General features: G+C 35.9%; 1 protein-coding gene across 1 annotated transcript; it reads left to right on the top strand.

Annotated features, from left to right (window-relative positions):
- The first annotated feature begins 7,307 nt into the window (after positions 1-7,307).
- On the top strand, positions 7,308-9,730 carry LOC113109369 (cyclin-dependent kinase 5 activator 1-like). Its single transcript, XM_026272978.1, has one exon. It carries the CDS (start codon positions 7,833-7,835, stop codon positions 8,733-8,735), a length of 903 nt encoding a protein of 300 aa, XP_026128763.1. The 5' UTR covers positions 7,308-7,832; the 3' UTR covers positions 8,736-9,730.
- The last annotated feature ends 3,433 nt before the right edge of the window (positions 9,731-13,163 follow it).

Below are 13,163 nucleotides of genomic sequence, written 5' to 3'. Positions count from 1 at the left end.
CCAAACAGTTGATGGTCTCCATTGACTGCCAAAGGGGAAAAACCAAGGGGATTATAATAGTAGTTTGATTACCCACATGCTTAAAAATTCTTAATTTTTTTTATGTTCTTTTTCAGCAGAAGAAAGAAACTCATACATTGACATACATATTGTAACAACTTGTTGGTGATTAAATGATCATAGAATTTTCATTTTGGGGTGAACTGTCCCTTTAAATTTTAATTCATAATTACTTCAATTTTTCTATGCTGTCAAATATACTGACAAGCATTAATGGCAAACCAAAGAAAACTTATGTGTCATTATCTGTTGAAACATGTTCAGTATGTGTTTACATTAAATTTAATACTGAATAACTCACTACAGTTAAAATTATAATCATGTTGGCTACTGTACCTGTGTTTTATAGTATTTAAGTCAGCAATTTAAATTCCATGAAGCATGACAAAAGACTAAAATACAATGATATAAAACTTTCTTTAAAAGTTCAACTTTTCTTTTGACATTATTACACAGTACACTTCTTAAGTGTACTAAAGTGTAAGTACACTCTCTTTAAATACACTTAAAGAGACTTTTTATGTAATTAATATAATTTTATCTGCATGTACAGTTACTTAAAAATATACTTTTAGAATTTAAAATAAACAACAAGTGGACATTCACATTTAAGCGCACTTCTTTTTTCACAAGCAAAGCAGAGAAAGTCTGAACAGTTTCTTGATTTCCCAATTCATTGATGCTTTTGTCCAAAGCAGTTTACAGATTAAAAACCATAAATACAATCCCTTTGGAGTAACTTGGGGTCAAGTGATTTTCTCCAAGGGGTTATTAGTTTATAGATGGCCCACAGTAGTGTTTGAACCTGCAGCTGTCCATTTTAACCAGTATGCTGCACCACCCACTACTGTATTATTTAAATTATGCATTCAATAACATCTTTAAATTTACTGTAAATTAGAGTTGCATCAGAATACTATCTTGATTCTCTGCTAAAGACTGACTTCTGGACACACGCGGTTATGCTTCATGTGTTTTCCATGTCAATACGGCACTTCAAACGTGCTGATAAATGGGCCTGGGGCGCAGGAATCTGCTCACTGTGTCTCTCACCCTCACTTTGTCATTCATTGGTGTCATAAAAGACCACAGGACACCAAGTGATGATCTTATAAACGTATTTATACATTTGCCCTGAAATGAAGCGTTGAACATTTCTCCGGCTGATCGGACGTCCGAGTGAGTTTCTCAGCCTTGGGAAAGGAAGATTGTAGGGTTTATTTTGGGAGGTCAGTAAGAGGTGGGACAATGACTACAGGAGTTGTGGGTAATGGATTTATCACAGGGCTTTGGCCTTTCATGAGTCGCATTACTTAGATGGAATCAGGGATCCGTCTGTTGATTCTGGCAGTGGCACAGTATTCAGCATGACCCTGTCCCCAAACACATGGCCCGTGTTGTCTAGTGATTTATAGAACTCAACACTCACGCTTGCCATAAACACACAACGATGCCATCTGCTGGTGAAACACAATTTTGACACTGAATTCATTACTCACACAATAACATATGGAGGATTCTCTATATCTAAAATTTAACCAATCGATGCTCCATTTTAGGTTGTTGTGGAAAGTGCAATGCACAAACGGACAAGCCCAAAATAGACAAATTTAGACACAAATTAATAATAAAAACTAATTTTACTTTATTTAAATAATTACCCTATTTTCTCAACTTAAATTTTTTTTAACTTATGAATCACCCATCAGCTCCCTCAAATAAATACATATTTGTAATTGATTTAATTACATTTAATTAACACAGCTATTAATAAAATAGTGTAAACTGTCATTAAAAACAGTATTTTTTTTTTTTTTCTCGATATTTACTTAATTGGCTATGTGTCTTCTTAAAAGATTTTTATGTACATTCAAATAGTTTAAATACTCGTTTTATTTCTTCAATATTCAAATATGATTTTACATTATTGTTCTATATAATACATATGATTACAGAGGGTTACAAAAACAGAACATAGAATTCCTCAGTTTCCTCAAGCCAAAATCTTTTGTTAATATCAAACAATTATGCAAAAACTATGAACTTAACTAGGTATTAATTTGAAGACCTATTCTGGCCCTGTGAAAGATAGGCCCCTGTGCATATACACTATCAGTGCAAATCAGAAGTAAGTTATGGAAGAAAACATTATTAACAGTACAGCTGATTAAGACCTTAATGTAGAATCAATGTGACTGTATGGTTTACTGTTCGTAGGATTCCATTGTTAGTAATTAGACTATGTGAGACATGAACTTAAACACAGCACCAGCTGGGGGGTCTCACTCTGCATCACCTGCACCCAATCACCCAAAAGACCATCAGCAAGAACTCATCGGTGGGACATTTAGGCAGTTTGTTAATCTGTACATCAACGTATTTGCACAGAGCCTTTGAAAGATATATTGATTTTCTGAGAGTTTAAATATACAAAATCCCAAATTATGTCCCCAGAAATATTAAGCGGATTGCTTGAATTTCTGGAACTGTTTTAATAGCATGTGACATGTCACTACTTTGATTAAAAAAAAAAATAAAAAAAAAAAAAAAAAGTTCTGTTCCACTAGCAGCACCCTACTGGCATAATTCGGTCATGTGCCAAATCCTTCACTAGTGACCATCCTGAGCCGTGACTAAAGACAACAGATGGAGAAAATGTCACAAAAGTTCAATTTCACTTAAAGAAAAGAAAAAAAAAAGATAGAAAGAAAAGCGTTTAAAGTCATGTGGTGTAATTATGACATCTACCATCATCTTGTAATCTAATCATAGTAGTCAGATTTCTGGAAGAGTGTTGGCTTTATCTGACTAAAATTAAAAATGCACAGGTAAACCAGTGCTTACCTCAATCCTGGCATAAACTAAAAAATATAATTCCAGTGGGATAATTAGCGATCAGACTGTGAATCAATCTTGAGTATCAATATCCACCAAGGATCACATGACTGTAAACAGCAAACTGATTTCTTTGAAGTCAACAAATCCTTTCAGCACAACAACGACGCAATATAACACAAGCAAGCCTATACAGAGTAACTAACATTTTAGAGACGCTAGTCACTGTTTGTCTATTTTTTGCTTTGCCAAAGAAAATATCTCTGAAGCAGAAAGCTACAATAGATTTAACCATTGCAAATAATAGCTGCTTTTCATAATGATTTGGTTCAAAAACACTGATTCAGGTAAGTGAATAATTCAGTGACGCACATGTTTAGCTTCTTTGTGAATTTGGCCAATTATACAACTAAATTGCACATAAATGGAATTTAATTGTGTTTTGTGTTTATTGACGAGCATTTCCTGTTTTGTTTTTTCAACATATGTATTTGAATGAATGAATGAATGAATGAATGATTTACTCATTAAGAGTATTGTCATCACGTACTGTCTCACTGGTGTAACCTATAGAAATACCTCACTGCTACACAGAGAAGCAGAGTGAGACAAAACCTAAATTCGAGAACGGAAACTAGCTGTTTTATAAATAAACATAATCAGTGAAGTGTGACAGCTTTAAAATTATGCTATAACCAGACATTTCTAGTTTAGTAGTCAGTATTATAGATTTCCGCCCCTCATGTTCTTGAGGCAGCAGATGCCGTCTGATGTCTTTCAGCTTAAGATAAAAACAAACAGGCCTTTCAAGTGATAGCTGCCCAGTTAAATATAGCGCCAGGTTTGTTTGCATGACAGGACTATACACCGCGTCGCACTATTCATGGCTTTCATGCAGCAGGCTTTGATCAAAGGCAGGTGTGTCTGTGCTCAAGAGAGCTCGGCCAGTAATATTGAGCCTGTATTAGTATTAACCAGTGTTTGATCTTCATTTAGACCCAGTCAGGTTAAACAAAGCTGGCAGGTTTTATGTTTATGTTTATGTTTTTTTTTCAGTGTTAAATACAAACTACAGTTGCTATATTTTTGTTTTGCTCTTTCTAATAATTGTTCGGCATTTTATTTACCAAAATCTATGCGTCAGTGGCCCTGTCCCGAAATAAATGACGAAACGAAACGCTGTGGTTGACATTGTTGCATTTTGAAGCCAACATCCAGAACTTTTATTCCTTTTCGAGTATAGTGCCTCCTGTTTTTACTTTGTGATTTTATGCGTTTTCCATTCTACACTCTTAAAAATGTGGTTTTAAAAAGGAGGTTTCGCAGCAGTGCCATAGAGGAACCATTTTGGGTTTTCCAAAGAACTTTTCAGTTTATTTTTTTAGTGTGGAGAACATTTTAAATAATATTATCAATGCTTCTCCACTATAAAATGAAAATGGAAAGTCAAGGAAAAGTTTCCATAAATGTTAAAGAACCAGTAATCCTAATAAAGAATCTTTCTTTTTTACAGTGTTATTTGTTTGAACACTTTTTCATGCTCTGTACTTGTGTGTGTGTGTCTGTTTAGGCCGCTCTGTCTTATCGTCTCAATGTTGTCCAGCTGCAGAAGCCTATCAGTGATGTGCTGTGCCGCCCACCTGCCTCTGGCTGTGCCGCTAAGCCCTTTCTGGAGTCCTGATGGACAACCCTGTGATAAGAGCAGCAACATGATCTCTGTGTTTGCTTTTGATGTGACCCACAACAAAGAGGTGGACAAATTCTTGTGCTTTACAGGGCAAGAGAAATGAAACAGCCACAGCCTATTGTGCACAATGACATAGTTGAGTTCATTGAGTTTTTCTCTTTATTGACCTTGGCACAGATTATATGCTCATAGTTCTTTCCCATAAACCCCTTAACATGTTTGGTAATTAATTGCGGTAGGGTAGTATTTGTACTCAACGCATGCAGTTGTGTGAGCATTCTTAAATCTGTATTACACATTTACATAAACTCTATTTAACACCTTTAGATTTTACGCTGCTTGTTCCAAGTATTTCCACCTAAATGTGGACAAATTGAACAAATGGTTGTCCTTCATATGAAGAGCTTTTTCCTCCACTAACAGCTGGGGAGGTATAGTCAGCATTTGTTCAGAGATTTCTCTGTTGGCAGCAGTGCCTCGGATGAAAGCAGGATTCTGTCATGAGCGAGAATATTAGACAGATAGGGATCCCGGGGGTGTATAATTTCGCTAGCTCTTGCCTGGGGTTATTAAATATTAGCCTGAGGTGCTGAAGGGCGTTGCTGACAGGGGCTATCATCAGCTCTCCCTATCATCAGGATTTTGCACTTCTTCCAAACGCTTGCACTCCTGAGACTTAGTAGATGGTGCCCTCTTCTGTCCTTACTTAATGCAGTGATTAAATTAACTGAAATTAGTTTTAGATACTTTGAGAAAACCATATACAGTATATTTATATCTATATAATTAAGAATTAATGATCAGCAACATACTGGTTAATGGTCAAAATTAAATTATTATTCATTATTTATTAGTAGTAGTAGTCAGTATCCATATTGGATATTCAATTGTGCATGTTTATTTCCCCTATTTAAATTACTTTTGCCTTCATCTAACACTTACTAAAGTGAATACACTTTAATATGCAATTAATATTCACTTTTAAAATCATTTTTAATACTGTAGCCTAAATTATGCTGTACAATGTTGTACTCATTTAAAACAAATAATTGTAGATTTAATGTGTATTCATTTAGATAAAATATAAAAAGAAATTAATATATACATTGTTTTTAATAATAATAAAATGTATATTAATACAACCATAAATGTACCCCCATTTATAAGATCAGATATTTCTGAACAGTATGTGATGTGATGTATGCAGCAGGACAGTGTCATCCAATTTTAAACCAACTTTGCTTTATAATTTTTGTAGGCTGCTTATAACTGACCACAAGGTGGCGATAGAGTGCAAGGAGTGCATTCCAAGAATAGGACAGTGGTAATAAACAGCCTTGATTTACAGATTTTTCTAATGATCTGGCTTTATTTAAAGAATGTTCTAATAAAGAATTTGCTGTAAATCTGAGACGTAACTCACATATCCTTGCCTTGACTCAGCAAGTTCTTCATTCACAACAGTTGTTTCTCAACTGTTGTCTAACCGTGATGCTGATTCTAATCTGTAATTAGGTAATATTGACAAGCTTGGCAAATGCCACATCTGACTGTAATATAATTCATAAAAAATAGATGCTTACCGATATAGCTAATATAATAATGGTTGGTTATTATGAAAAGAGATCATTTCATTGTCCTTTAGTAGAAATGTAGCCTACTGGATTGACAGAAAAAAAGGTAATCATTTTCTTTTCAGACACATTGGTTTTCGCAGTAACTGTGTAAGGTTGCTGCAAGAGGTGAATATTCATAACCCTCATGTGTATTCATTAGATAGAAATGCTGCACTGACTGCAGTACTCTCAGTTCTACCAGTGAGATGCTGCATTGTGGGCAATTCCTCTTTTTCCCCGGTTTTGTTATGTTTTTGGTTTTTACACTGTAACCTTACCATATTTTCAAAGAGTAATACTCTCAATATGAGTAGTGAGTAATTGTATTGGATTGTTTTTGTGCCATAATGTGCAGTTATTAAAAAAAAAAAATCCATTATTATTTTTTTCTTATAATACTGTATGCTTCAAAGGTATAATACAGTTTATCTGTCCTGCCAGCTGTTATGATCAGACAGGACTTTTGTCATTCAGCAGAGTCACAGAGATCAGCAGCAAAGAACATACCATTCAACTTGGACAGAAACAAGTGTGTTAATCTGAAAGTTGATCTAACTGTCTAATAAACCTGGAATTATGTATTATGAAAACTGTAAATGTACACAGGATTTGAGACATTTCATGCTTGGATTGCATTCTGTTATATTGCATCATATCTTCTGTATCATCAGCAAAACGAATGTAAAATCCCTCTATGACACTTATACTGTAGGTGTCTCCTGACAAATATGAATAAATGACGTTTGATTGAATTTGTCTTAAATGGGCTATTTACAGAGCAAACTTTAATGTTTACTGCTTTAATCCAGATTTAAGCATGACGGAGCAGCTTGATGAATCTGGGTATCCTTTTATAATCTCATGGAAACTTAAAGGAGTGCTCATGTAACGTCCGTTTCTGCCAAGACAGATTAATTTGCTTTTAGTAAGCTGTTCCAAGCAACAAAAACGTGTGCGAAGAGTTAGGAATGTCATTTATTTTATATGTTTTTTAACAAATATATATTTTTAAATATCTAAGAAACCCTCTGGGACAAATGTTATTAATAACAAATAGCCTAACATTTTTTTTTTTTTTCAATTCAATTTCCCATTACATTTATCTTGGTTAATCACTGGTTATTGTTTTCTTTTTCAGCTGTTTCAGTGCTAAGTAGGTTAAATGGAAGTGCTGAGGAGAGAACTGTGCCCTGTCTGGGAATAGCAGAACTATCCTTGGCTCATGCGGTCTAAAAATTGCACCTTCTGAAGTGATAATGTGAACGCAGGCGTTTGCTTCTATTGGTGCTTTAGTCTGTCATTTGTCCTCTGTAGCCCTGAGGTTGGCTAATTACGCAGACACGTTGGGATAATCCCGGTTAGCAGAAGCTGATGTCAGATTGGTTTGGCTCACCACAAATCCCCTCTAGTTGAGGTAGGCAATGCAGGAGGACTTTGCTTGCATTCACTTCTACAGAAGAAGTGGAAGGTGTGTGACTGCTCAGGAATTTCCTTTCTGATGTGCTGTCAGTCCACCTGCTAACCTGCCAGTTTAACTAACCAAATGGAACTGCCCTTGTGATCTGATACGTTCGATCTCCATCGCGACGTCTCCGCGCTCGCAGGACCGTTACATTACATTTTTTGTCTGCGATATGGGGACCGTGCTCTCTATATCCCCTATAGTAACTAAGGGGACCATTCTGAAAGATGGAGGAGACGGGGAAACAGAGAAAAGCCTTAAAAAGCCGTCAGTGGTCGTGTCCACGCTCACATTTAAGCGGCTAATGACTGCATCATGTCAGAGAAAAAGTGCCAAGAAAGTAAGTCCGAATCCTCTTCTTCTGCCAGCGAGCAGCGACAGTCAGGTCGAGCATCTGAATCAGGAGAACTCCAGGAAATCGCAACAGTCCGAGAAGAAAACGAAAACTGTACCTCTCGTGGTACCCATCCCCACGGTTCCTCCCAATCTAGATCAGGATCGGGACCTGTTCACTCCAGCGGCGAAGCAACTGGTGTCGGTTCAGAAGCAGACCAGCAGCCAGTCGCTCGTCTCGCCGAGGCAGGTGATCGTCCAGGCCTCCACCGGGGAGCTGCTCCGTTGTCTTGGCGAATTCCTCTGCAAACGATGCTGCAAAGTCAGGGAACTCACCCCAAACGAGGTTGTCCTCTGGTTCCGAAACGTGGACAGGACTCTGCTGTTGCAGGGCTGGCAGGACCAAGGGTTCATCACGCCTGCCAACCTCGTGTTCGTCTATCTGCTCGTTAGGGAAACTGTAAGCCAGGATGTTGACAGTTCACATGAACTCCACGGGACCTTTCTGACCTGCCTCTATCTGGCGTATTCCTACATGGGGAACGAGATCTCGTACCCTCTCAAGCCCTTCATGGTCGACACCAATCAGGACGTGTTCTGGGAACGTTCGTTAGATGTCATCGATAAACTGAGCGGCAAAATGCTGCAGATTAACATGGATCCGCACTTTTTTACAGAGGTTTTCCAAGACTTAAAAACCGAAGGCGATTATAAGAAGGATGCAGGCGAACTGGATCGTTGAGTGTGATCAGATACTTCTGATTTATTGGACGTAACTGTAATCAGCTCTGCGTGAGTGACTGTTACGTTGCACCTTGAGCCGGTTTATCAATTTAGTATTTATGACACTGCTGTGTTGGCTTTGTTTTAACAGTAGCCCCGATGAAGTGATTTGTAATTGCCTAGATGGCATCAACGGTGTAGCTGCAGTTTTATGCATGTCGTATTTACATCTGTTGCTGTGATTGACAGTCATTCATAAAAAGGGAAGGCACAACATTTATTCTATATAATTGTCAGCCTTATCTGTCATCTGGGTCACTACCCTTCTGAGACCTAAATAAAAGTTGTATATTTTAGGTCTAATGTTGCTTTAGAACCGTTTTACATAATTAAAGTGTTTGGTGTAGCCTAACAAAAGTAGCCTAATATCCGTTTAGTTCTAAAAAAATATATATATAAATTATGTTATAACCTATTGTAATGGCCACATTCTTATTAAAAAAGTCTGGAAGTTGCTGTATCAAGGATTAAAAGGTACGCCTATTAGTTCATACACAAATGACTGCATGGGTCTCAGGAGGATGATGCTCCATTTGAAGATTTGCATGGAACTATCCAAGGTCCTGACCTATTCGTGCTCATTTATTCTGTTGACAGACGCCTGTCTCCAGCCAATCTGGATTTGAAACTTGAAAGTGTTTTCTCTTCACTGAGATGTTCTATGTGCCAATTCAGGGATGATCTTACTGTTTTGATTCACATTGGTTTGAGGAAAATTGGTAGATCATGCTTGGAGTTTATTTTATACTTTGACATGATTTTTTTCAGTGCTCTTGCTTGAACAAAATGAAATCCAGTCTGACTGGTTTTCTTGATCGATAATGCACAAGCTCATTAATGCACTGACCACGTGCCATTTGACGATATATTATAATATTACATAGCATCCATAACTTCAGCTGATCTTTGGGACAAGCCATATCCATTATCTCTACAGTGTACAATAAAACTCAAAATCTCGTACAACTGTAGTCACTTGTTCTTACTTTTTCGTTTGACTAACAATCTACATTTTTCTCTCTGTTCATTCTAATGGTTTGTATATTTATTTTGCCCTTATATTCGCTGCCCTTTGATTCCTGATGATAGTTTTTGAAAAAGGAAGGAAACTAATATTAATTATGAATCTACAGTTAATTTACAGATGGATCAATCTTGTTTACGACTCCAAGGCAGTAAATTATTTTATGGGCTTTTCATCATCAACCAGTCCCATTCGCCTGAAAGTAAGAATGAGCGAATGTCGCAGAGTTGTGAATAAAACACTCGACATGAATGATCTTCGAGTTCATTGGCCGGGATTTGCTGCAGTCTGTGAGAGGGATTTCTCTCGGTCAACGGAAGACGTGTGAACTCCTTTCTCTTGTCTGTCAGGATCGCTCATTCACAGCACTGCGGAACCTCACGCGCTTTGTCTTCAAGCAGCACGTAGCCACGTGAAGAAATATACAACAAGGAGGCAAGTAGTTTTGAAGTAGGAAATTAGCTCGCAATCAACACATGTTCCAGTTTTGGAACTATTTTAAACTTCTTTTGTAAACAACATGCAGCCACCTCGTTTTCCACCTATATTTCTGCAGCTTACTTGCAAGTTCTTAATATTTAGGAAAGTTGTTGGTAACTTTTGAGTTCAATATATATATATATATATATATATATATATATATATATATATATATATATATATATATATATATATATATATATATATATATATATATATATATATATATTGAAGTAGAAAGCAAGAATTAGTATTTTCTTGTGAAACGTCTGAATGTTTTATTTACAATTTTGGTCATTTGTCATTCTTCTTCTTGAAATTCAAATTTTCTAAGTCTAATTCCAGAATTTATCAATTAAATTTGAATTAAAAAAGGAATTCCCCATTTAGTTCTAAATGGTGGACATCTGATTCATAATATCTAAAAACAGTATCACTTGAATGGCTGTGCATTATTAGTTCCTCAGATCCTCAGTAAACAAGTGATTTCTCCAGAGACCCTAACCAAAGTGCCAAGCACAGGATTAGTTCTTTCTTTGTACTTGTTAAAAGGGCTTCTTAATCTGTCAGCAGGCTTTCTTCAGAAGCTACCGTCTGCCTGCCCTTATGACACTGAGCCCTTGCTATATATACTGTATATAAGAGGTATTATATAAGTCTTTCCACTAACTGATCCCAGATTAGTAGAAATAGGTTATATCACATTGGAAATCAAAGTCTGGTGTGGATGCTAATATTATAGTTAATTATTGTTACAGTTACCTCCATTTAAATTTATTGCTCATGTTGTAAACATGTCTTTAAACAGTTAACAATTAATTAATAAATTATATATAATATAATTATATATTACATTAATAATATAGAATGTTTCAAACAGGCTATTTTCTGGCTACATTTTTAAGCATTCAGTATGAAATAATTAGCCGCAAATCTGATTATACTTTTTTTTTTCAGTTTCTCTGGGGGTGAGCAAGATGGAGGATGTTGACTGTATAGAGAGTGGGAGTGGGAGTTCAGTGACTGACTTGAATGGATGATACATTGAGTGCCACCCACTGGCTGGGAGTTAGTCACTGGATCACATCATTAAGGTTTCTCTAGGGGGTACCAGCCAACACTCCTCTCCAGTCACAGAGGGTTGTGTTTAGCAGAAACTATTATTTCAGCAGCCTATTAGGGGGCTAATAACCATTAACAATCCTGAATTATATTGATTACTCTTCAGCTTCCTGTAATGATAGCATTTATCCTTGACCCAACATGACCAGCAAGTGGCATCATGCTTGTAAACGCAATCTACCATATAAGAAACTAAAGTGTTTGGCCTTTTTAAGTGCCTTAAAACATACCAGTTAGTTTATAAGGAAGGAATAAAGTAAAAAGCATTTTATCGTTTTTAATTTTATACACTTGTTTAGTGCAGGAGAGATTGGAAATGTTTTCCTTCCACCTGTGTGTTATGCAAAAGCCGCTGTACTGGATTTAGCACAGATAATGTCCGGATTAACTCTTGTACATTCACCTACTCAATGACACCCTAGAACCCAGAAGAGCTTATTATAAGAGTGATTTGTCTTAGTGAGCACTGAGGAGACCTGCGGAGGGTAGACCTTACTGTATTTATAGATTAGATGCTCTGTGTTGTTATTGTTTACATTTTTACTTTCCCAACTTAGCTCAAATAAAAAGGTCACTATTTTTAAGTAAAAGTAACAACAACAACAACTGTATATTTAAAAAAAATAATAATAATAATAATAAATTGTGCATTTAGCAGATGCTTTTATCCAAAGAGACTTAAAGTGCATTCAGGCTAACATTTACATGCGTTCCCTGGGAATCGAACCCACAACCTTGCACTGCTAACAAAAAACTATCTACCACTTGAGCCACAGGAACACTTACATACCATATTTGGGTGTAACTATTTCTGTATGATTACATGTAAACATATAAATTGTTTTAAATATTATAGGTCAAGTTTAAATGTTTAAGTAAGTTTAAATCCTATTCAGGACATTTTCTGTGTAGTACTTTTATATTTTTGACAAATTTGTTCTGCTGTGACAACTTGCCCAATATAGCGTAAGTAACATTAATACACAATAATGGACGAAACCCTTACGAAAGGAAAATATATTGTGATATATTGTAATATATTATTTTCCCTTTTTATTTTCTAATATTTCATATATTTGAATACATTTAATAATATATTGATGATACATATATTATATAATATATTGCAAAATATACAAATGATTGCCGCTTTTAATATATTACAATATATGGGAAATATATATAAGAATATATGCCTATATATTACATGATATTTTCCAATATATTGCAATATATTTTTGTTTCATAAGGGAAAGTTCAAAACCAAGTTTTTAAGATGTGTCTACACAAAAATTGACTCTCAAAAATAAAGCGTAAAACATAAAGGCTCCTTGATTTTATTGTTATTTATCTCATAAACAAATATTGTTTTGACTGAATGAAAGCACCAAGTCTGTGCAGGCACTTTCTCTTAGTTGGAGGCTGTTGGCCAGACAAGAGCTGGATTCAAAGTAGGTCCAGTGTGTCAGTGCAAGCAAATCCTGCCATAAATGACGGACCCCAGTAGAGCTGCTATTAACATGCAGATCACACTGATGGGACTTATGGGTCTCCTCACAATACACAGCAATGCTGGAGAAATTCCTCGTCTATGACATGAGATAAGCTACCAGCCAACTAAACAAGAATGCAATTTTCCACATATTAGGAAATTCATTGCTATTTGGATCTCAGTCTTGTTACGTTACAGGAAAAGGTCTGGATTTTATTTCCCCATTTGGTACCTTTTGGTACCTTTTGGGATTTTTTATTTTTATTTTT

This window comes from Carassius auratus, chromosome 9, assembly GCF_003368295.1.
Source record: "Carassius auratus strain Wakin chromosome 9, ASM336829v1, whole genome shotgun sequence".
Classification (NCBI taxonomy): Eukaryota; Metazoa; Chordata; class Actinopteri; order Cypriniformes; family Cyprinidae; genus Carassius; species Carassius auratus.
Note: the sequence above shows the minus strand (reverse complement) of the source record. Positions and strands in the feature narration are given on the sequence as shown.